A 25,249-nucleotide genomic window follows, 5' to 3' on the forward strand; every position below is an offset into this window, starting at 1 on the left:
AGGAAGGAAAGAGGGAGTGAAGGAAGGGGGAAGATGTAGAGAAAGAGGGAGGGAAGGAAAGAAGGAAAGAGAGAAGGAAGAAAAGAGACCAGAAGAGAAAGAAAAAGGGGGAAGGAAGGAAAGAGATAGAGAAGGAAGAGGAGAAGGAAAGATGGGAGGGAAGGAAGGAAGGAGGGAAAGAAGGAGAGAAAGAGGGGAAGGTTGGCCACAGCAACGCGTGGCGGGTATAGGTTGTTATTTCTATTATTATTATGCTATTATTCCTATTAGACCCTGGGGGAATGGGAGAGGTGTCATGTCCCAGAGGCAATGCATTGCATTATTGTTATTGTTATGATGGTGGTGAAATAAAAGGAAATAAAAAGAGAAAGAAGGAAGCAAACAGGGAGGGAAGAAAGGCAAAGGAAGAAAGGGGGAGGGAATGAAGGAAAGAGAGAAGGATGAAACCAAGTAGTGAAAGAAGGAAAGAAAGAAAGAGGTAGAGAAGGAAGAAAGGAGAGAAAGGGGGAGGAAAAGGGGAAGGAATAGGTAGGCACGTCTCTTTCATAATAGTCCAGATATCTACCTCAACTTTGATAAGTTTTACTATAGGCCACAGCAACACGTGGCAGGGCACAGCTAGTACAATATAAAGCCACCATGACTGTTGGCTGTTGATAACTAGTTTACTGTGGTAATGCTGGCTAGCAGTTGTACCCTCTTTCTTCTGAACAAGGTCTGTTCTGGGTTTCATAGACTTGGGATGAAGTGAGGCATGGCTGTGTGTTTTGTCAAGAAAGAGCTTACTGGTGTGCCTTGATGTAGTCTGCCATACCATGGAGGTTCACTGCTCCTTTCAAGGACTTTTCTGCCTTCAGTCTTTCCTTGTTTGAAGAGAGAAAGGCTTCCTTTTCCAGCCTCTCTTCTTAGTTGTATTCCTCTGCAAGCATTTATGGGTGAAGAAGCCAAAGACACCAGGCAGGCCAACCAATAATCAAGTGGCTTTTGTCCAGTTGTGCATCAATGATGGCTCTTCTACTGCATAAAAGCAGCCCGTTTCCTCCTCCTGTGCTTAATTGGGGTAAAATAGGGAGTTAAAGAAGCAGCACATGAACCAGAAACACTGAGCATGTGATCCAAGCATGTGAGCTGCCTTGGTTAAGTCCCTAACTGCAAAGGTCATCTCCTTGGTGATGTTAAATTTTGATGATCGCACCCTATAATATCTGCATGGTGTTCTGTGAAGCATAAAGAAATGCTGGAGCTGTGCTGTCTCTATAATTCCTTGCTGGAAAATCAGTCAAGGATGAATTTAATTTTTCCTTTTTAAAAAGTGGTGCAGCAGGATCAGTGGTAGAATTACCTGTATAAAGAGAGGCTTAAAATCCAGGGAAGGGAGGGATTGTTGATAGGTGTGTTAAGAGAGGCATACGAGCAATTAATTTCTGAGTCAGTGTCGATAATGGAAACGTTGTGTTTGTACAGCATCTTTATGTGGCATCCAGTAGTTGTTTCAGTCTTGTTTTTTTACTCCTTATTACGAGACAGCTCTCCAAAATGACTCAGAAGCGTCATCTGATGTCAGCGCAACTGAGCATCTCATCAGGTGTTGGGAGAGGTGCATGTACATAACTTTTTCTGGATTAATTAACAGTGGCAATCTACACTTGGGATCAGTCAAAGGTACTGCCTGATGTTGAAAGCATCTCTCCCTGCCATTCCCTTCTGCAGCAGGCTTAAAATCAATTATTATTATTATTATTATTGTTATTATTATTATTATTATTATTATTAGTAGTAGTAGTAGTAGTATTAGTATTAAAGAGCAGAAACAGGCATGCCCCTCTCCCCAAGCTCTGGAATCTTCTTAAAAGAAAGCAGTTTTCAAGACAAGGGAAAAAATGTTCCACTTTTTTCTGCACTGATCAGGCCTCATGTGGAGTAATGCATTTGGTTGTTGTATGTTTTTCGGCCTGTATAACCATGTTCCAGAAGTATTCTCTCCTGACATTTTGCCTGCATCTGTGGCAGGCATCCCCAGAGGTTGTGAGATCTGAGGGTTGTGAGATCTCACAACCTCCGAGGATGCCTGCCATAGATGCAGGCGAAACATCAGAAGAGAATGCTTCCAGAACATGGCCATACACCCCAAAAACATACAGTAACCAAGTAATTCCGGCCATGAAAGCCTTCGACAATACAAATGCATTTGGATCTGAGCATTTTACAGAGAAAAGGGAAGGCTTATTCTCTACTGCTGCGGAGGGCAAGACTGGGTCTAATGGCTTTAAGACAGTTGATTTGATTGAACATTAGAACGAACCCTTTGATATTAAGGCTGATTTGGCGATGAAACCAATTGCCTGGAGAGGTGGTGAGGTCTCCTTCCCTGGACATCTTGGAAAAAAGAGTCTGGACACTTCCCTGTTGGGATACTCTAACATCTAGCTAGAGATCTTGCATGGATTTGGAATGTCTGTATTTGCGTATGCATGCTTACTGTGATACATTGGATATGGTATTCTACTAAAAATGAAATTCATTTATGTTTCATATGCACCTTATGAACAATAGCCTGATGGAAATAATATAAAATATTTTAATTGATTTTGTGTAGCCTGAACTATCAGAAAGCAAAGATGTCATAGTCTCAGCCACCCCAATTCTAAAGTTTTGAATATTTTTGTATTTTAGAATTTGGAATTCCAGAAAAGTAATGCTCAACCTGTATTCCAATCCATTTTAGGTATTGTGTTCCAGCTCCTGAGGACTAGTTGTCATTGTTTAGAAACAGCCAATGGCCATTACCATGCCTGGGAAGATAATTCTTAAATTCATTATTTAGTTGACAGGCTGGATATGCAAGGGTGCAGTAAAATAATGCCTCTCCATGACTTAAAACACCCTTTTTGCCTTTCTTAGGCTATTGTCAGATCTTTTTGCCCCCACTTAGCAACATTTCTTTCATCCCCTTTCATTCAGTGATGTATGCAATCTTTCCTAAGGTGGCAAACAATCTTGTCTCCGATGGTATTAAGGGAATCCCCCGACTCACAGATGAGCAGCTGACCTAGTAACTCACAAGAGGTGAACATTGGGGCAGAATTACAGCAGTGTGTCTGCCTTCAAACGCTGGTAGAAGTTGTAAGCACTGTCAGCAACATGACCTACTTTACAGTCTTCAGCGCATTCAGAGCCAGAAGCCATCTTTACTTCAGGCATATTTGGAGAAATGTGCCTTAATTATTATTATTATTTACTATATCTATGTGGTGACATTGCTGCAGGCAAAGTTCTTATCAGGTAGTGGGTCCAGTGTGACCTTTTAAAGACCAGCAGCTTGAGGAAGATGGCTTCTTCTCTTGGTAACTAATATAGCTTAGATAAAGAAGCTTGGCGTCAGGAAGGGGAGTGCCTCAAGACTATAAACAGATTAATTGCAGGGTATGTTGTTGAACTAAAGGGCCTGAACGCTGTGAACGTACAGGATAGACTGGCCTTCCCAAAATGTTTGGGTATCATTAATAAGTATGCTTAATAACCATTTATGTGTACATAATATTTTTGGTGTGCAAAGGGCTTTGTGGTTTTGTTTTGACAGCTGTCCCGTGAGTTTATTGCAGTTGCTTGCAGAACCGGGGCTGGGAGACTCATTTGTTCACAACTATCCATTGAGGAGGCATTTCACTTTCTAGAGCACTCATATGCCTCAATTTCACAAGGACTCATTGGGCCTTGAGCCCCCAGTGGTGCAGTGGGTTGAACCCCTGTGCCGGCAGGACTGAAGACCGACAGGTTGCAGGTTCAAATCCGGGGAGAGCCAAGATGAGCTCCCTCTATCAGCTCCAGCTCCTCATGCGGGGACATAAGAGAAGCCTCCCACAAGGATGATAAAACATCAAAACATCCGGGCATCCTCTGGGCAACATCCTTGAAGACGGCCAATTCTCTCACACCAGAAGCGACTTACTGCAAGTTGCTCCTGACATGACAAAAAAATATATTAGGCCTTGCTTTCTAGCTTAGCCTTTGCTTCCTCAGACATTTTAAAGTGTAATTCCAGCTATGTGTGCGTATGCATGCATGTATACGTGCATGCTTTGGATAGCACAGGGAAGAGTTAACACCCCTGTAGCCCTTGTTTTGGTGTCTTATTTTTCCCCCATTCAGAAGATTTCACCGGGCACAATTCAAAGTGCTGGCTTTAGCCTATAAAGCCCTAAACGGTTCTGGCCCAACTTACCTGTCCGAATGCATCTCCTCCTATGAACCATTTAGGCCCTACTCTCGGTCCTACCTGTGTCACAAGCACGTTTGGTGGAGACGAGAGACAGGGTCTTCTCAGTGGTGGCCCCGGGCTGTGGAACGCCCTTCCTACAGATATTAGATCGCCCCCCTCCCTGTTGACATTTTGGAGAAAAGTGAAAACCTGGTTGTTTGAGCAGGCATTTGAATAGGCAATGTAACGAACATAGGAATATGGAACAATTGGATGATGAGACTGGATCTTGATTTTAACTATGAGACGCTAATGAGATGTTTTATTGATTTATATTGACTGTTTATTATGCTACTGTTTTAATTGCTTTTAACTGTTTTATGTTTTTGAGCATTGAATTTTGCTATTATTAACCGCTCTGAGTCGCCCGAGGGCTGAGAAGAGCGGTATACAAATATAATAAATAAATAGTAAATAAATAAATTTTCTGACCCTGTGATCATTGGATTTTGAAAAAAACTGGCTTGCTGTGGAAACGAGAATTGGTGATAAAGCTTCTTTTTCTCCATAATAATCCTTCCAGGAATTAATTTACCTTCCTAAAGGTAGATTTCTCTTTCTTCCTGTTGTCTCAGCCTTGTTCTTAACTAGGAGTTGTTTGTAAGTCAGATGTTTGTAACCTGGGAACTGCCTGTATATAATAGGGTAATACTTCAACTGTCTTGCTAGTTCATATCTTAGAGTCTCTCTCTTTTGCTACCAGTCATTAGTTGTGGTCTTCACAACGCTCTTGTTTGCTTGCCTCTCAGATTCCCAATCTCTTTCCAGATCTGAGAGACAGATGAGTAGGAGCATTGCAGCTGCTGCCTCAAAGGTGGAAATGAGCAGCTGGCAGGAAAATGTTTTTGGCGGTTTTTTGTTTTCTGATTAAGGAAAGCTCATCAGGTACCCTGCCCTGATGGATTAACATTATCCAGAAACAGCCCACCTTGGCCCAGGTGCATTTTGTACCTGTTTGTTCCAGTTCTGCCAGTCTTTCCACAGGTGCTGAGAGATGAACAGCCTGTTCAGTAATTGCATAATAGTCGTTCCTCTCTTTTAACTCTCCTTTTTCTTTTTCTTCTTTACCACCATTCGAGAATGTGTCTCATTTTAGATTATATAGAGAATGCTACACTGGACTTATTTTGCTTTGTACCCCCACCCCTACTCCCACCACCTGTTCCCCAATAAAACATTATTAAACAAAAAACATCACTCATAGTTAGCTCGTTCACGTGCTCATGAGCTTAGGTGGTTGATGATTACTATTCTCTTGAATAAAACTGCTTTACTGTGAATTCTACCCTGAGGTATTTATTACATAGTATTAAAAATAGTTCAGAGCCCTTACCGATTACTTCTCTGGTTTTCTCCACTATAAAGCAGTCTCTCATCTCGCTTCAACCCGACTTTTTGCTTTGCCTCTTGTAGGAGTAGAAGGAATAGTTAAATGAAGGGCTGCCCGTGCTAGGCTGTAATCAACTTCCCTTCAGAACAGTGTAAAATATTCACATGTAGAGGTATGTAGCACAATTACTATGCAACCCCTGTGTAATAACAACATGCAGCACAGTATGGAGCTACAATTTGAAACAGCAATGTGCAGTGTTGCTATATGTCCGTGATGGCGAACCTATGACAAGCATGGCTCTTTTTGATGACACGCGGCCACATGCGGCCGCATACAGAGAAGTACACCTTATAAGAGTAAAATCTAATTCCATCCTTAAATTTGTAAAAGGCCCTACAAATTTAACATCTGCACGTTTGAGCATTGTTATTTATTTATTTATTTATTTATTTACTTCACTTGTATACCGCTCTTCTCAGCCATCAGGCAACTCAGAGCGGTTAAGTCACTCCATAACTCAGCATGGAATATACATTTTTCTTATTTAAACTATAAATTTTGCAAAATTATGAGGTGTTTTTTTCTCGAAGTTGACACCCCACCCAAGTTATGCTCAGGTTTTTGGCAAATTTTGACACACCAAGCTCAAAAGGTTGCCCATCACTGCTATATGTACAACTCTGCGCCAATGGAATACAGTGTTCTCTCGCTACTTCGCTTTTAGCAGACTCGCTGTTTCGTGGGTTTTTGAAAATATTAATAAAAATATTAAATATTTACGTCCAGTGGAGGGCAGGGACCCCAGAAGTGCGGTGGTCTGAGACACGGTGGGGAAGGCCTGCCTTCCTGGCCTGCTGCTGCCTGCATGGCTCCAGAGGCTCTGCGGAGGCCAGGGAGGCAGGCAGGCACCCTTGGGATGGGCCAGGAGGCGGGTAAGAAAATAATACATAAAATATATTAAAAATATAAATATTAAAATTAATATAGCGTCCCTACTTTGCGGATTTTCATTTATCACAGATGGTCCTGGAACGGAACCCCCGCGATAAGTGAGGGAACACTGTACATGTATCATGTTGTGGCAAATGATTTAAATATGTATCTCAAAAACAATATCATCCGTAATGGCCATCTTTTTGGCATTAAAGGCCAGCTTTGCAGCTAAGTGTGTCCTTGTTCTTTGAAGTTAATGGCTAAGAAAGGAAGTGTCGCCATTATGTTCTATCCTCTAAGATAGCTGCTGTTGCTGAAATTTAGAATATATTATTGGTAGCCACTTTTTTAACTACTTAGAATAAAGTCTGTGGTGAGCCTGGATTTTTGAGCAGATAGGACCAGTGAAGTAGCAGGATACCTAGGGAGCTGGCCTCGCCTTTGTTTGTCATCTGGTGTTATAGTGGGTCTGGGTGGTAGGCTATGAAAATTAAAAGGTTTGGCCATTGCAAGGCTGAAAAACTGAGATGGTGGAAACGGTCAGGATAAGATAGCTGAAATGAGAACACTTGAAGCCTGAATCCTAACTGAATGAAACCGGACACTATACTACGGTGGGATGTCATTTGTGAAATAGTCAGTATTGTGAGATCCCTTAATCCATGAGGGATGCATTACCTGAAACCCTGGAAACGGTATGCCAGGACTAAATGCTCGTCCTGGCATACCAGGGAGTCACTTTTAATGGGCTAGCACAGTGTTTCTCAACTTGGGGGTCGGGACCCCTCTGGGGGTCGCGAGGGGGTGTCAGAGGGGTCACCAAAGAACATCAGAAAACATAGTATTTTCTGTTGGTCATGGGGGTTCTGTGTGGGAAGTTTGGTTCAATTCTATCATTGGTGGGGTTGAGAATGCTCTTTGATTGTAGATGAACTATAAATCTCAGCATCTACAACTCCTAAATGTCAAGGTCTCTTTCCCCCAAACTCCACATTTGGGCATTTTGAGTATTTGTGCCAAGGTTGGTCCATTGTTTGAGCCCACAGTGCTCTTGGATGTAGGTGAACTACAATTCCCAAACTCAAGGTCTGTTGAGTTTGGGAATTGTGTCCACCAGACACCCCCCCCCCCCCCAGTATTTTTTGTTGGTCATGGGAGTTCAGTGTTCCAAGTTTGGTTCAGTTCCATCATTGGTGGAGTTCAAAATGCTCTTTGATTGTAGGTGAACTATAAATCCCAGCAATTACAACTCCCAAATGACAAAATCAATCCTCTCCACAACCCCACCAGGTTTGATTGTATTATTGGGTATGTGTGCCCAATTTGGTTCAGTGAATGCAAATACATTCTGCATATACTTACATAACTATTCATAACAGGAGCACAATTACAGTTGTGAAGTAGCAACGAAAATAATGTTATGGTTGGGAGTCACCACAACATGAGGAACTGTAGTAAGGGGTCGCGGCATTAGGAAGATTGAGAAACACTGGGCTAGCAGATTCTTAATGGCACAATTCCTTCTTGGACATGGATAAGTGAAACCACAGGCATGGGTTCCATAGTAACAGGGAACTGCCTTTGAAAAATGCTAGTTCCTCCTTCAATTATGACCTGCTTTTCTTTACAGTTAGGTTTGTGAAGAACCATGTGGCATTTGAAGTTGGAATATACCAGTAAAACCAGCCTTTAGTTTCCCAAAGCACCTGCCTCCCCCTCAGGAGAACTAGCAGAGACTTAAGAGTGGGATGAGACAACAAAGAAGCTTTCATCTGGCCACCTCTTTGTTGCACAGAGTATCTACTGTGGCTGTTTCTCTCTTGACTGGCTGTTTACTTATTTATATATTGCTTTTCTCCCTAGGTAATTCACAGCTAGGTTTTCAAATATAGAAAAACAAACTAAAACCTGGACAATGATTAAAAAATTGAAATATAGTTAAAGAAGATATCATAGTAAAATGTTGATATTATGTGAGGAAATAAAGAAAATATAGCTATGGGTTTGCAGTGCTGCAGTATAAAGACAGTGAAGCAATGGTTGATATTATTATTGTTACTTATTTCCTACTTTTCCCCCAGTTTGAGACTCATTGTGGTTTACAACAGTTAAAACAATATAATTAAGAAAAAGACTAGCATTCAAAGGATTAAAAAGTACTTGTGGGTTTTTTCGGGCTATATGGCCATGTTCTAGAGGCATTCTCTCCTGACGTTTCACCTGCATCTATGGCAAGCATCCTCAGAGGTGAGGTCTGAGCCTCACCTCACCTCTGAGGATGCTTGCCATAGATGCAGGCGAAACGTCAGGAGAGAATGCCTCTAGAACATGGCCATATAGCCCGAAAAAACCCACAAGAACTGAGTGATTCCAGCCATGAAAGCCTTCGACAATAGATTAAAAAGTAATGTGTCCAATGCAGGAAACCACAATTCAAGAAGAACATGGACGGGTTGGAGAGTGTCCAGAGAAGAGAAACCAACGTTTTGAAAACAATGAATCCCTGTGATTTGAGCAGTTGAGAGTGCTGGGGGTGTTTAGCTTGAAGAAAGAAGGTTAAGTGGAGACCAGATAATTTGAAAGAATGTCATACTGATGAGGCGACAAACTTGTTTTCTGCTGCTTCAGAGACTCGGACACAATGGAGCAATGGATTCAAATAGCAGAAAAGGGGATTCCATCTCAATATTAGGAAGACCTTCCTGACACACCTGTTTTAAAAGGGGGATATGCTGCCTCAGTGTTTGGTAGTGTCTCCTTCTCTTGAGGTTTTTCAACAGAAACTGGGTGGCCATCTGTCTGGAGGGCTTAAAATGCATTTTCCTGCATGGCAGGTTTGGACAGAATGGCTCTTGTGGTGTATTCTAACTGTGATTTTAGTTAAGGCTTCATAAAATTTGAAACCGGTTATAACAGATTAAAGCAGTGTACACTGGATTTTACAGAGGGCACAGGCTGTATACATTCTCAAAAGCCTACTAGAGTTTCACCTGACTACAGAAAGATAATGAGATTTTAATGTATTGTCGAAGGCTTTCATGGCCGGAATCACTGGGTTGTTGTAGGTTTTTTCGGGCTATATGGCCATGTTCTAGAGGCATTTTCTCCTGACGTTTCGCCTGCATCTATGGCAAGCATCCTCGGAGGTAGTGAGGTCTGTTGGGACTAGGAAAAATGGGTTTATATATGTTGGAGCTAGGTGTGAATGTTTCAACTATTTATTTATCGTGTCAGGGGCAACCAGACTATTGTATTACATTTCTAATAGAACAAAACAAACAAACAGATTAAAAAAAACCAAAAAACACAAAGTTTGCAAATTTGGTAGTTGATTAAATGTCCTTTGAGCAGTATCTGGCCACTTGGAGTGCCTCTGGTGTTGCCGCAAGGAGGTCCTCCATCGTGCATGTAGCAGGGCTCAGCTTGCATTGCAGCAGGTGGTCAGTGGTTTGCTCTTCTCCACACTCGCATGTTGTGGATTCCACTTTGTGGCCCCATTTCTGAAGGTTGGCTCTGCATCTCGTAATGCCAGAGTGCAGTCTTTTCAGCGCCTTCCAAGTCGCCCAGTCTTCCGTGTGCCCAGGGGGAGTCTCTCATTTGGTATCAGCCATTGGTTGAGGTTCTGGGTTTGAGCCTGCCACTTTTGGACTCTCGCTTGCCGAGGTGTTCCAACTGACCACCTTGAATAGCATTTGATGGCCTGGCAGTGCCTGGGGCAATCTTTTGTTGAGAGGTGATTAGATGTCCTTGTTTGTTTCCTCTCTATTGTTTTGCTGTTGTAATTTTAAGAGTTTTTTAATACTGGTAGCCAGATTTTGTTCATTTTCATGGTTTCCTCCTTTCTGTTGAAATTGTCCACATGCTTGTGGATTTCAATGGCTTCTCTGTGTAGCCTGACATGGTGTTGTGAGAGTGGTCCAGCATTTCTGTGTTCTCAAATAATATGCTGTGTCCATGCTGGTTCATCAGGTGCTCTGCTATGGCTGACTTCTCTGGTTGAAGTAGTCTGCAGTGCCTTTCGTGTTCCTTGAGATGAGATTTTGAGACATGGAAAGAGTTGAGGATATGCTTTCCATCTGTTAGAAGAATCTGCAGTACCTACATTCCTGATTTGGTGATTTGCTTCTGTGGTGATCTGGTGAAAATCTGTCTCCAGTCCTCCATTCATGTCCATGAGCATTCTGAGGTCTTGCAAGTAGCTCATGGGCTGCTTCTGTGGCCGTGGTGGCTAGAGTTCCCATGTCAATGGGGCAGTGAATTCAGGTTTTAATGGAGACTTTCAAGGAGCTTTCCAATGTACTGTGGCCTTTCCTCTAGTATAGATGCAGAACCTTGAATAATGTCCAACTCCGCCTCTAATGGAAGGCATTCACTTCGCCTCCAATGCAGTAACTCCCTGCATGGGAGTTACTATCACTCAGTTTTGCAGGCCAAATGGGTCTGTTCTGTCCCATATTCAGTATACTTTTGCAGGCAATGGGAGTCACTGAATGGCACAACAACCCAACAAGCTTGATGAATTTGGCCCAAGTGTCCATTCCACCTCTGTGTGTCCCTAAAAACATGCCATCTTTTAGGTCTTTCTGTCTGGTTTCAACAGGCTCTCTATGCTTTGTTTACGCATACTTCCAAGTTGTCTGTTGGCTTTGATCCCATGACTTTGACTGGATTTTCTTAGGCAAGGAAGATTCAGAGGTGGTTTTGCCAGTTCCTGCTTCTGAAACACAGCTTGTCCCGAACTGTATACAGTATTGTTTGGTATCTGCTAACCATTTATGTCATAAGCAGAATGTCCTGTTCTAGGATCGTTCTCAGTCTCCTGTGGGTGGCTCTCTTTGTCACATGCTTATACATGTTACATTTAGAAATAAGTACTCCTATGTTTAGTTGGACTCTCTCCTAAGAAAGTGTGTTTAAGTATAGCCTGGTTTATGAAAGTCACTTTTCTTTGACTTAACCTGGGTGAAAAAGGAAAAGAGTGGTTAAATTTGACAGCATACTTTGGGACAACATGGTTGGGTTTGGGCTATAATTGGTCACATATTGAGGAGAACTATAGACTGAATGGTTTTCCTCTTCTCACTTTCCCACCCTCCATCTTTTTTCTATTCTTGTCCAGGAATGCAGTAGAAAGATGCCTTGAAAATGTGATTTTATAGTGTAAAGTGCCAGGATGGGAAAGCAGGGTGGGTCTTTTTTTGTTCTAGAAGACCTCTGACGTTCTGATTTCCGTTTTCTCCCAGTGTACCAATGGCCACTTGATGTGTGCTGGGTGCTTCATCCACCTCCTGGCAGATGCCCGGCTGAAAGAGGAACAGGCCACGTGCCCCAATTGTCGGTGTGAGATCAGCAAGAGCCTTTGCTGCCGAAATCTGGCCGTCGAAAAGGCAGTAAGCGAGCTGCCCTCCGAGTGCGGCTTCTGCCTGCGGCAGTTTCCTCGCTCTCTTCTGGAGAGACATCAGAAAGAAGAATGCCAGGACAGGTAGGCTGCCACGCTTGCTACCTTTGCATCCAAGACTGTGTGCCAAGTGTATTGTACGATCCACAGTTTGGGAAGGACGAATCATGGTGCCTGGTTATCAAAACACTTGGGCTTTCTGCTCTGCTTTCTGGGAAGGTGAAAGGGTGGGCACTGTGTGAAATAATGTTTTGCATTGATAAAGGCTTATTTCTGAAGGAACAAGGTCACATTAAAAGCAAGGATTTGAAGCATCTTCCTTCTGAAGAACATCTTAGACTTTCTTGGTTGGTTATTCTTTACAGAACTACCCAGAAGGGGATATAAGAGACTTATGAGGTGTGCAGATGCTATAGAAATCTGTCTCGTACCAGATCACAGAAATCATCTGGTTAAATGGATCAACAGCAAGGATGTCTTATTTCATGTAGCATATCATTACACTTTTTTAAAACTAAAATCTCATGTATGTTTCATTTGTTACAACCAGTCAATAGTGTTCATCTGCCATTGTGGTAGAAGGATATCCATTTGGTTCCCTGGAGGTACTTCCTGTTGCCACTGGACTGAGCGTGGTCTCTCTCTCTGATACAGCCTGAGTGATGCCTTGTTGTTTGGGAAATTTTTCCTATATTTACACACATAGTGTGGATGGTGCTGAGTAACTGGCTTTTAGACTCCTGCAGCAGTCTGTTTTGTTATTACGGTTCTGGTCCAGCCTACTTGTCGGAACGCATCTGCCTCTACGTCCCACCTCGTAACTTAAGATCATCCGGGGAGGCCCTCCTCTCACTTCCACCAACATCACAAATGCGGCTGGTGGGGATGAGAGACAGGGCCTTCTCAGTGGTGGCCCCGCGCCTGTGGAACGAGTTTCCGAGCGAGATAAGATCAATCCCATCCCTCCTGGCTTTCAGGAAGAAAGTAAAATTGTGGCTATGGGACCAGGCTTTCTGTCAGCAGACATAAATTAGCACTTAGTGGAAAGGCGATTTACATGAGGATACGATTCTATTTGGTAATAAATGTTTTTATATTGTTTAATTAGTGGCTTACGTATTTTATGAATTTTATATATTTTAGTGGTTTGATGGTTTGTTTAATGGTTATTGTATTGTTCGTGTAATGGCATCGAATTGCTGCCTATGTAAGCCATCCTGAGTCCCCCTTTTGGGGTAGAGAAGAGAAGGGATATAAATACCAGAAATAAATAATAAATATGTGAAGTTCCAGCATTAAATAGTATTGGAGTTGAAAAGACATAGAGGGTTTCTTACTGTTTACCAGGGTATATTGCCTAAATTGTATTTACAGGATGATTAGTTTGTCCAACAACTTCTTAAGGAAATTGTGCCTAGAAGTTCTGCTGCTGTTTAATTTGGTAGTAAAAAGGGTTTGATGGACCAGGGCCTCAACTCAACCTGACTCCTTGTGGTCTAGAGTTCTTGTTGGCGAAAACCTTGCTGGACTTTGTGGTGTTGCAGCATCCTTCATCCCGTGGCCTTTCAGGCCGCTACTTATTTGAGCTTTGTCTTCCTCTTATACTGCAGGGTCACTCGGTGCAAGTACAAGCGGATTGGGTGCCCGTGGCAGGGGCCTTTCCATGAGCTCACCGTCCACGAGGCGGAATGCACACACCCCACCAAGACTGGGAACGAGCTGATGGAGATCCTAGACGAAATGGACCAAACGCATAAGAAGGAGATGCAGCTCTACAACAGCATCTTTGGCCTGCTCAGCTTTGAGAAAATCGGCTATACAGGTAATTGCTGGGTTTTGCCAAGGCTGCAGAGAAAAACAGCCTTAGTTCCCTTTTTTTCCAAAAAAAGAAAGAAAATGCTTTGTCTTTTTCCTTTACCCAATGTTGTCAATTGTCTACTGATTGAACGTTCCTCTAGGCCAGAAGAACGGGTCTTTGCTGAGCAGGCAGGGCCACTGGACCAAATGTCTGCTCCAGCAAACCACTCTGTTGGATTCCTTTGTGTCTGCTTGAGAGCTCCAGATGAGGGTCCCTCCTGGGTCAGGCAGGGATGGTGGTGGTGAGTGCCTCAGAGGTCATGTATGAGGTGAGGAAGTCAAGTGGCAGGTCATTGTGAGGCCTGTGCACTGGATTTGTCTCTCGGATTGCTTGCTCAGAGGCTGGCAGCCTGGTTCTTCGGGAGGCCCTTGCTGATTGGTAGTATTGATCCCACCCAGAAGAAGGACAACTTTGCAACTGAAGGTAAGGTGCTGGTGTTGCCTTTGGACCCAAACTGTGGATTAAAACTAGTGCTGTCTCTATCAGTGGGTAGGTGGGTGGGTGTGAGCACACCGTGTATGATCTGACTTGAATGATGTTTGGTTTGGGAATCTGGTTTATGAATAACATGCACTTTGGGGTCTTTCCTTGTGGAATGAAGTATTAAGAAACTCCTACCTTTGGTCCAGAATCTTGTTTTCGTGAGCTAGTTGTTTTGCGTGGTGGTTTTATGCCTGCTTATGCTTTCTTGAGGGTTCCTTTCGGAAGGAGACATTTCTACTGCATTTTCTGATTTTCTTGATTTAGAGCATAAACCTACCGTGTGAGTTTGTGTCTCGTGTGCGTGTGCGTGTGTGTGTGTGTGTGTGTGTGTGTGTGTGTGTGTGTGTAGACTGTAATAATAAATATTCAGGAACAAGGAAGAAGCAAACTGGCTTCTAACCTGGTGGAGGTGAATTATGTTTGCAGGTAAGTTTGTGTCTCTAATGGTATCCTGAAGCAGGCTTGAAAATGTGTTTAATGACTGTGGGGTTTCTTGAGGGAGGGAGGGAGCGAGAGAGGGGAAATGATGTAGAAGTTCCCTTTTCTTTTGCTGAAAATGTTCCTTCTTTCCTACGCAGAGGATCCACATGGATGTAGCCTTCTGTCTCCACTCCTAAGGGAGCAGGTGCTGCATGCAGCCTGAAGGGATGCTTTGTGCGTCTCTCTCTCTTTTCGCTGAATGGAGAGGAAGTGCTTTAGTGCTTGCAAAGCAGCATGGAGTCCTGGTGAACTCCAGCTATGAGATAAGGCGACAAGTTACCTCTGCTGTTGGGAGATATTCATAGCTCCCAGTGGAATCAGGTCGGCAGGCAATTCAAGTTGATGGTGTCAAAGCTGAATGCGAAAAGAAAACGAAGAGCCAGGCAGGGAGGGGAGTGGGCTGTCAACCTCCATAGGTGGGGGGTGGAAGCAAATGTCACTCACCTGGTGTGTTTGAGCACTGCCTTTTGTGAGAGAAGCCAGGTGGGCACTCTGATCTGCCTTAGCAAGGAGACGGCTGCTAGTCGGAGAGGCAGGGGCACTTGATACTTGGAGAGGACAAAAAGGAAAGGGCTGAGTCGGGCTGGTTGTGTGGCTTGAATAACTCCATCGCCTCCTTTGTCCAGGTATCGCTGCTGCGCTCTCCTAACAGTCCTCTGGAAACACCGAAGGATGCAAAAAAGTCCACAGAGGTTCCCTGCCCCTGAGTTTGCCCCGGGAGAGTCCCAAGGGTTTTGTGTGCCAAAGACTTTAAAAAACACTTGAGCCAACCAATCTTGATAAACTTGAACAAAACAAAACACCTCACTGCACTATGGACTCTACCAGAAAGAATGTTTTGAACAGACTGACAGCGAACTGTGCTAAACCGTATGGGCCTAGGATTGACTAGAGCCTTGAACGAGGCAGTGTGCTGATCATTGTCTCTTGTGTATCTCTTTCTGGGATTTTCTGCACTGTGAAACACCAGCAGGCCTTTACTCCTCCGTCCCAGCACACCCCATCCCTTGTTTCTTGGTTTACACTGTGGTGATGATACAGCTGAAGACTTTTGTATTGTTGATTTGAATAAAATAAAGGTGCTATGTTACAAGAATTGCCTTCTCTGACTTGGTTTTTATGCATCCATGATGTTGGTTTGGGCAACATTATGCATTTATGATTCTGTGAATTTATGCTTCTACTTGGTATGAACCTGGAGCCACCTGCCTTGTTCCTGCTGTGCTGAATGAGCATGAAGGGTCTCCGTCACTGCCTCTGAGTCTCCCAGGAAATCTTAAGCAGGTACTGGAAGAGGCCTCCCACTTGATGTTCCTGAAGGTCTGGCCTTGTATCTAAAGTCTGAATATGAGAGCTATGAGGCCATTGTGCACTGCAAAACCACTCTGGGTGGTTTAGTAAGGAAGCAATGCAACAAAAGGTTCTGAAATGCGAAGATGGAAGACACAACGATGAGGGGAAAATGCCACCTTTGGATGAATAAACATGGAGTTTGAGGCGTACCACTTTACTGAATGCTGATCCTAGGATTGGTCACTTTTTGTGTTCTGCTGCAGTGTTCTTCCATGAGAGAGGAACGGAGGAGGGGGTGTTTGCATCGGTAGGGGTTTCATTGACTGTATTTGAGCTTCACCACTTCTTCTTTCTCTCTACCTCTGTCTCTCTTTCCTTCCTTCCTTCCCTGAAAGATGAAACTGTGAAGTGGTTTTAAAAGTTCTGTAATGCATTGATGTTTTTATCTCCTTCTCTCCCCCATCCCTCCGAGAAGCCAAGTGGCTTCTTTCCCTAACTAGCTCTGAATGGCTACTCTCACCCTGGCCTCCATACGTCATGGCAGAGAAGGCCCCACACAGTAGCTTCCAGGTAACGTGAGCTTTGTTTCTTCCTGCTGTCGGCTTCCGTGAAGGTCTAACTCTTGCTTGTCTCTCCTCCCCTTCTCCTCCCCCTCTCCCCACTCCCTTCTTCATGCTCTCTTGCAGAGGTCCAGTTCCGTCCGTACCGCACCGACGACTTCATCACCCGCCTCTACTACGAGACGCCGCGGTTCACGGTGCTGAACCAGACCTGGGTCTTGAAGGCTCGGGTGAACGACTCGGAGCGCAACCCCAACCTCTCGTGCAAACGGACCCTCTCTTTCCAGCTGATTCTCAAGAGCAAGATCAACTCCCCCATGGAGTGTTCGTTCCTGCTGCTCAAGGGACCCTACGACGACGTAAAAATCAACCCCGTGATCTATCACTTTGTGTTCACCAACGAAAACAACGAGACGGACTATGTGCCCCTCCCCATCATAGACTCTGTGGAATGTAACAAATTGCTGGCAGCCAAGAACATCAACCTGCGTCTCTTTATATTCCAGATACAGAAGTAAAGTGTAAGCTAAAAGCTTGGGCTTTTCCAGGTGTGACAGAGTGAGCGTGAGAGAAAGAGAGAGAGAGAGAGAGAGAGAGAGAGAGAGAAAGAATGCACCACTGAACCAGAGTTACCTCGTATGGCTGCCTCGGCCCCTTTATGATCCCACAATTATTTGGTTATTTTAAACGAATCTTTTGCATGTGTGGAATACGGCAAGCTTTTGAACGTGGCTGCTGCCTTCCTCGTCTCTCTCCATCTCTGCTAAGAACAGGTGGCTGGCTGGGGAGCTGGGCGCATGCCGGCTACGGGCCAGGCCTGAGAGAGAGCCAGGAGGGGCCGGCCGGCAACCCCCACCTGTCAATACATTGTGAAAAGGCTGCCTTTGTGTCATGGTTGTTTGTGATCTCCGCAAGATATCAGTGTCCAAAGTGGTGGTGGGTCAGGGTCTATGCTGCCCTCCAGAACCTGGAAGTGGTGGGTTCTGTTTTATGTTACTGGAATAAAAATCAATGTGGGGGTGTAGGGGTGGGAGGGGACCCCAAGTAGACACCTTCAGGGACCCCAGTCAAGGGGACTTTTGCTTTCTTTTCCTTCTTTTGTGTGGCCAGGCTGCTTCAAGCTGAGCTGAAGGACCACATTGCAAGGGAGAGCAAGGAGATCATCACACTACACTCTTAACACACCATTACTCCACTTTGTAGATTATCACACGACATGGTTAAAGACTTGGTATCCCACTTCACATCCAATGGCTGCCTCCTTTTGAATACTGGGAGTTTCAGTTTAGGGAGAGACCTTCAAAATTCTCATCCCGAGAGGTCCTGGACCTCACTGAACTACAAACCTCAGAAGTCTTCAGGAGGCAGCCAGAGGATTTAAAGTGGGATGCCAACTCCTTAAAGCATAATGAAGTGGTTCCTAACCTTTGGGCCTCCAGATGTTTTGGATGATAGGAACAGCTCCCACTGTTCCTAATTCCTAATAAGCTAACTGGGATTTCTGGAAGTTGAAGTCCAAAACAATTGGAAGCCCAAAGGTTGGGAAACACTGATGTAATGTGATAATAACTTCTGTAACTGCTTTCTGTGGAATTATGTTTTTCATTTTCTGGCTGAAAGTTTTAACTCCCCACCCCCACCCCCAGGATTCCACTGGAGCAGCCATAGCAGTTCAAGTGGCATAACAGTGCTTTAGGAGTGTAGCGTGATAATCTTAAGTCTTGCCAAGGAAAATGCTTTGCAGTGCAAATAGAACTGCCTTGGCCTGCTTCTGTTTGTCTGTCAGTTATCCAAACCACTTCCCTCCCTGGCTTTTCATAGTCAGGTGAATTAGCAACTGGCATAGAGCAATTGTATTGAGGGAGCCAGACTTAAAGGAAGGTTTGGGGTGTCAAACTGGGTCCTTTGAGTGTTGGTGGCCCTTGCGGCACTTTCAGTGTGGTCTGCATTGCACTTCGCAAGGAGAAATCACTCCAGATCTAACTCTCTATTGTCCCCAATTGCTGCCCAGTTTGTATTCCTCTTTCTTGCCCCCCCCTCCCCCCAAGTGACCCCTGTCTCCCCAAGTCGGCTTGATCGGACAGACTAGTTAAAAACAAGTAGGACTGACCCAAATAAGTGAATGATTCTCGGAATGCAGGGTGATTTATTCTGTCTTGTTTTTGGGGAACTTTCCCAATCCTTTTTTTGTTTTATTTCCTTGTGCAAGTGAGTTTAACAGGCTCTTCTAAGTAATTATGCAATTTTACAATGTGATTTTATGTATGTAAAAAAGAAAAAAATAATAAATAGAGCAAGTTTATGGATGAGGATAGCGAGGGGGCCGTTCACCAAATGTTCAACAAGATCTACAGGGATATTTTGCGCGATGCTCTTAAAAGGTTATTTTAAAGAGGCGGTGGGGGGAGCTGGCGGGGTGGCAGAGACGTATTATGTATCATGAGGAACTCATTCGTTAATAATACTGTGCATTCAAGGTTATCTTCTTCCCTCTCCTTAAGCCTCCCCGCCCCACCCCATGTTGGGCTTTTTTGTTTGTTTGTTTGAATGAGGCCTACGTTCGGTGGCAATTTACACTTTATATAAACTAATTGGATCAGGTATAATGTGGAAATCCATTGCAGGTGCTTTCTTTTCCGGGACCCTTGCTGTTAAGGGGTAACAAAACAATACCATCCTCTAGCTTTCATGTTTCCCCCTCCTTCTCCTGTCAACCTCCTAATCCTAGAAGAGGCAGGCAACAAGCATTTAAAAGCCTATTTAGAAAGGTGAGGAGTGAGTCTGAGGTCGTCTTCAGGGTCAACAGTCCTTTGTAGAAGCGTTTCACCATGCCATGCTAGGCCCATCTTTTGTGCATCATGTTACGTTCCCTGCCTCAGGAAGGGCACCAAAATCAGCAGAAAAAGAGGTCAGTTTGGCAGCTTACAAGATTCTCAAGCCTTGTGGCACGAGAGAAATGTCCTGGCATATATTCCTGGGCAGTTACTGCTTTTGCAGAAGTCTTTGTGTAATTCCCCTTCAGCCGTTCCAGTTGGCTTGGTCTCAGAATGGGATGATATATCTATGTGAGTGGGATGTGTGTCTCTTGCAACAAGGAGCACAGGTTGTACCCTTCGAAAGTAAAATTTGGCCAAAATGCATGTTTCAATTCCAGTCAATATTGGTTGCAGTTGACTGTTTAAGCAGTGGTTCTCAACTTGGGGTCCCCAGATGTTTTTGGCCTTCAACTCCCAGAAATCCTAACAGCTGGTCAACTGGCTGGGATTTCTGGGAGTTGTAGGCAAAAAAAAATCTAGGGATTCCAGGTAGAGAACCATTGGTTTAAGGCATATTACCAGCCTAGGGTTGCCAAAAGCACAAGATGCTGCTCTCTTCATTATTCTTGCTCTGATATTTTTAATCTCAGTTACTCTGAATCAGGAGCTGGCTCTTGGTCTCTGAAGGGTAGGTAGGTCACCTGCTGTTTTCCTTTGATGGGCAGTTCCTAAGAGTTGGCTTTCTGCAAAATTGCCCTTAAAAATCACCCTTTCTGGAAGGTGGAACGGTTGCTTGAAATGGCATAGTGCACAAATAACCCTGGGCTCAATTAATGCTTACTTGAAACTACCTTTCATGCATTCAGTGCTGAGCCATTTTTAAATGTTACTGAAACCATGACACGATCCTTGGGCCGAAAGCAAACAAGACCTGATGGAGGTCATGGGATGCTGTAACACAGGGGAGCCATCCTTCTGAGATCTAGGGTTGGGGAGGGAGGGATCAGGGCGGCCTCCCTGAAATCCTTGCCAGTATTAGTCCCACACTTCCTCCTTAGATTGAAGCAGGGGGTCCTTCCCACACCCATTCATGTATTAGTAGGGATGCAGAAAGAATCACAAGTAAATTCCTCTTGACTAAAGAGCCACCACCCAACCAGTGGTTGCCCAAAAGTTTGAAAATCTAGAATAAAAAATAAATTTGGAGACTAATTGCCTTGCTTCAGAGTTACCTTTCCCATGGAGTGAAAGTGACTGAGCAGAAAAAGAGAACTTTTGCAGCCACTGTCTTCTTGGGAAGGCAATGGCTGCAAAACTTCTCCTTATTTGCTTCATAGGAAGGCAATGGGAAAAGTTACTCTTGCAATGTTGTTAGAAACGACAGGAATCCATCCCAGGGAAGCAAGTGCTGCCTTTCCTGTGATATCTTCAATATGGGAGCCATATGTGGGTGTGTTTTCTTTCAGGAGGGAGTTAGATATGACAAAATATCTTTAGGGAGTCGTTATTACAAATCTGATGTTGCCCAGGAGTAGGTTTTGCCATCGAAGTTAACAGAAGGCAGGTCCTTTGCCTGGCAAGTGCTGCTAACATGTGAAACTCATGGCAAGGTGAACGGTTTATTCTCTTAAGAGAATCAGGGAATATTGAATCAGGGAGGGGAAGAAAAGGTAACAAACGATCTTGTCTTACTGGCACAGTGCCTTTCTGAAGGAACTGGAGTATTAGGGGAGTAGGAATGGAAAGAGTTGCTCGCCTGGCACCTGTTCTTGGGATACAGATCACATTTGGAATCATGGCTTTGGGTTTCAGAAGGTGGCAACTGGAATATTTAAGGCAACGTCAGTTGGCATTTCTCTAAAGCTGAACAGCTAGGAACTGGTCTCAGGGAGTTGTGTGGCCCTTCTTTCTCCTGGGCCATCTGCAATTTAGATATTTGCTTTCATAAAGTCACGATCCTTGAAAACAGCCTTCTCTCAACCTTGGGCTCCTCAGATGCGTAAAGCTATAACATGACATAGCCTTGAAGCTCGTACCAGGACGGCATCCTGGGAGTTATAGTTCGAAACTTCTGGAGGGCCTTAGGGTTTGAGTAGACGCTGCTCTTGGTATGTACAGGTCAAAGTGGGCTAGTTTTGAACAGCTTGTTATCTTTTTAATTGATGTCCATGATCTGTACAAATGAACGGATACTTTCCAAATTCTTGCAAATGAACTGGTGTCTGACCAAGTTTTGGAAAGTTAGATAGACTGTTAGGCTTTCTCCTGATGATAGGAAGGTGGCAGTTTCTCTAAAGCAGAGACTCCTAAACTCTGATCCTCCAGGTGTTTTGACTTCATCTCCCAGCAGCCTCCACTTTGGCCAATAGAGGTTAATGGGGAGCTAAAAGCCAAAACATGTGACAACCCTGCTCTAAAGCAAACACATGCTGCTTTTATGGAATGCTGCATAATGCTAAAGTCCTGGTCTTTACTTTTCCAAATGAGCACTTAAAGCAGTGGTTCTCAACCTGTGGGTCCCCAGATGTCTTGGCCTTCAACTCCCAGAAATCCTAACAGCTGGTAAACTGGCTGGGATTTCTGGGAGTTGTAGGCCAAAACATCTGGGGACCCACAGGTTGAGAACCACTGACTTAAAGAGTATAGGAGCTGTTTGGGCCAGGCTTTTCTCTCTGGCCAGCCAGTGAGACATTGCTGAGGCCAAAAACGTAGAGGACTGTTGTGTGTGAATGACATGCCTTCAGATTTGGCCCTGAATTCCTTCCTCTCTGCTGAGTCTGGCTGGGTGTCAGCAATCTTTCAAGGGTTTCCTTTGGAGGGGAAGCTTGCAGAACCACTTCTCCTCTTTGTAAACATGGCTATCTTGATTTTGCCTTCAAACAAACCATGCCTGTGGCCACTTCCTTTCTCTCCCCAGTAGATTCCTCTGCAAAAGGCATTTTGGTGCAGGGATTGGAACCCTGTAGCCCTCTAAACCTTGTGGCACTGCATCTCCCACTGGCTGTCCTGGCTGGGGTTGATGGGAGTTGTGGTTCTGCATCTTTTGGAGGGCTACACAGTTCCCACCCTGAGTGCCACTGTTTGTTTTTATCTTGGGAGTAACGATCTTAGCCGTCCTCCTTTGGCAGCACTTCAGAGCCTGGCTGTCCTTCCCTTTCTCCTCTCAAAAGATGAACTGGAATTTGGAATGCCATTGTTGGGGTGGGATTTCACACCACCATCCACTGTCCCACAGATATAGTTTCCTCATAGTGGTCAAAACTGAAATGGACTGCATGATCCTTCTCCCCTCTCAGAGAATTAGATTATATGTATTGTCGAAGGCTTTCATGGCCAGAATCACTGGGTTGTTGTAGGTTTTTTCGGGCTATATGGCCATGTTCTAGAGGCATTTTCTCCTGACGTTTCGCCTGCATCTATGGCAAGCATCCTCAGAGGTAGTGAGATCTGCTGGGACTAAGAAAATGGGTTTATATATCTGTGGAATGACCAGGGTGAGACAAAGGACTCTTGCCTGGTCACAACTAGCTCCAGCAGACAAGAGTCCTTTGTCTCACCCTGGTCATTCCACAGATATATAAACCCTTTTGCCTAAGTTCCAACAGACCTCACTACCTCTGAAGATGCTTGCCATAGATGCAGGCGAAACGTCAGGAGAAAATGCCTCTAGAACAGGGGTCAGGAACCTTCGGCTCTCCAGGTGTGGTGGACTTCAACTCCCACAATTCCTTGAGGCTCGGCATTCGCCCCAAAGGCTTACCTTGGCCCAACGAGGTTTGTTTGGCTCTACGTTACGCTCGTCTCTCCCCCTTTGCTGCCCGTCCTCCATGAAAAAGAGCCAAACAAACCTCGTTGGGCCAAGGTAAGCCTTTGGGGCGAATGCCGAGCCTCAAGGAATTGTGGGAGTTGAAGTCCACCACAGCTGGAGAGCCGAAGGTTCCCCATGCCTGCTCTAGAACATGGCCATATAGCCCAAAAAAACCTACAACAACCCAGATTAGATTATACTCCGCTAATCTTTCTGAAAACCAAGCCTTCCATGCAGTTGGTTGTCCATAGAAATCTCATGGAACATCTTTGGCTGAGAAACTTGTGTATTTCGAAGGAGAAAGTGCTGTGAAGGCAGGAGGAAAGCTGAGCAGGTATGGAGACTTCAACATTGGCCAGGTGGAGGGACTGAGATGATGTAGTTAACAGTGCAATTCCTAGGTGCAGGTGTCCACAGAGCTTGCCAAGAAAGCCGTATTAGAGCGAAGGACACAATGCTTTGAAGGCAGGAGGAAGGAAGCTGAGCAGGTAGGGAGACTTCAACATTGGCCAGGTGAAGGGACTGAGATGATGTAGTTAACAGTGCAATTCCTAGGTGCAGGTGTCCACAGAGCTTGCCAAGAAAGCCGTATTAGAGCAAAGGACACAATGCTCTGAAGGAAGCTGAGCAGGTAGGGAGACTTCCCCATTGCCAGGGTGGAAGAGAGTGCTATGTGTTCTTGCTTGCTGTGTGAATGGGATAATGTGTGAGTGTGTGTTAGAGAGAGAGGATAGGAGCGGGGCGGATGGGGAGGGAGAACGGTTTGGGCCTCTTTTGAGGGACTGATGCCAGCCGGGCTCAGCACTGCCAGCGCCTTTGCATTTCTGCCTCCCTCCTCCCTCCGTCGTCGTCCTCCTCTCGCCTCGGTTGCCCTGCCCCTGACTTCTAAGCCGGACTCTGTCCGATTCCCATTCGGTAGCTGAGCCTTACCAGTCTAGTTCCTTGCTAGACGCCTGAAGATTGTAGCATGCTTCTCCGTGCCAGGAACCCGAGAACTGGCAGACCACAAACCTCCTTACAGTATTCACTGTGGGTAATTTATTTAAAACTAGCGAATGTAGAGTTTAAAATAATTTAAAGAGAGAGAAAAAACGACAAAACTAATGGTTTGTTTGCAAGATTGTATGTCCTTTGTACTCGGCCTGGGTTTCATTCTTTGTGTTCATGTCGGTTTCTTTCCTCTCCTCCCCCCTTTTTTCGTTGTTTTCGTCGAGGAGAGAAGGGGCTCTCTGTCAGGCCTTAGGGATCCAGCAGGAAGGAAATGGGTAGAAGGGAGGAAAGGGGCTTCACTCTCCAGCACTTTTACGTTGCAGGTCTGCGGCCGACGGCATCGCTACCCCAACGTCCCCCCTGGGTCGCCAAGGGGGGCATTGGGGGCAAAAGGAGTGGCAAAGAGGCCACAGCGTGGACTGGCATGCCAGCTAGGCCGCTCCTTCGTGGCTTTCTGCCGCAACTCCTTCTCCGTTTAATTTAATTTAATTTTTTTTTGTGAGCACTAAAACATTTACGTAAGCGGCTTTTTAAACAACAACAAGGAATGGTTTTATTGTCGTCGGGAATGATTTATTTTGTTCCTTTGTGGTCTGCGTTCGTTTGAAGTTTCTGTATGTAATGTAGTTTAAAAAAAAACATTGCCAAACCACATATTGTCTCTTGTGTGTGTTGTGTGTATATGTGTCTCAACAAAGTGTGGATTCTTCCCAAACGCCGACACAGAATTGCTCATTTGTGCATTTAATAATAATAATAACAACACTTTATTTGTACCCCGTTACCATCTCCCCAAGGGACTCGGTGCGGCTGACATGAGGCCGAGCCCAAACACAACAATACAAGCAATAATAACAAGAATACAAGCAATTAAAATAAAAATATAGACAATAAAATATACAACATTATCAATAAGACAACACACAATTAAAAACAGTGGAAAGGCCAAATGTAAAATTAAAATTGGAAAATAATGCTGGGACATGGACAAGAAGGTGATAGTGGTGTTTGTGGGAGGGCATACGAGCAGACCTAAAGAAATGTAAAGTGCTTTGGAGGACAAAGTGCTATGGGATCATTATTCCGGGAAGGCGCACTG

At 44.6% G+C, this 25,249-nt stretch overlaps 1 protein-coding gene across 2 annotated transcripts in view; it reads left to right on the forward strand.

Annotated features, from left to right (window-relative positions):
* Positions 1 to 24,802, forward strand: part of ZFTRAF1 (zinc finger TRAF-type containing 1) — a 34,937-nt gene extending 10,135 nt beyond the window's left edge. The window contains exons 2-5 of one of the 2 annotated variants that reach the window (XR_010909784.1): positions 11,768 to 12,006; positions 13,533 to 13,744; positions 16,723 to 23,648; positions 23,792 to 24,802. Coding sequence is in view for 1 of the 2 variants with exons in the window: in XM_060776005.2 (XP_060631988.2) it covers positions 11,768 to 12,006; positions 13,533 to 13,744; positions 16,723 to 17,114 (843 nt within the window). In the remaining variant the exon portion in view is untranslated. Of the gene's footprint in view, positions 1 to 11,767; positions 12,007 to 13,532; positions 13,745 to 16,722 lie in introns of both variants that reach the window. The other variant, XM_060776005.2, reaches the window with a different exon arrangement.
* Positions 24,803 to 25,249: the final 447 nt, after the last annotated feature.

This window comes from Anolis sagrei, chromosome 4, assembly GCF_037176765.1.
Source record: "Anolis sagrei isolate rAnoSag1 chromosome 4, rAnoSag1.mat, whole genome shotgun sequence".
Lineage (NCBI taxonomy): Eukaryota > Metazoa > Chordata > Lepidosauria > Squamata > Dactyloidae > Anolis > Anolis sagrei.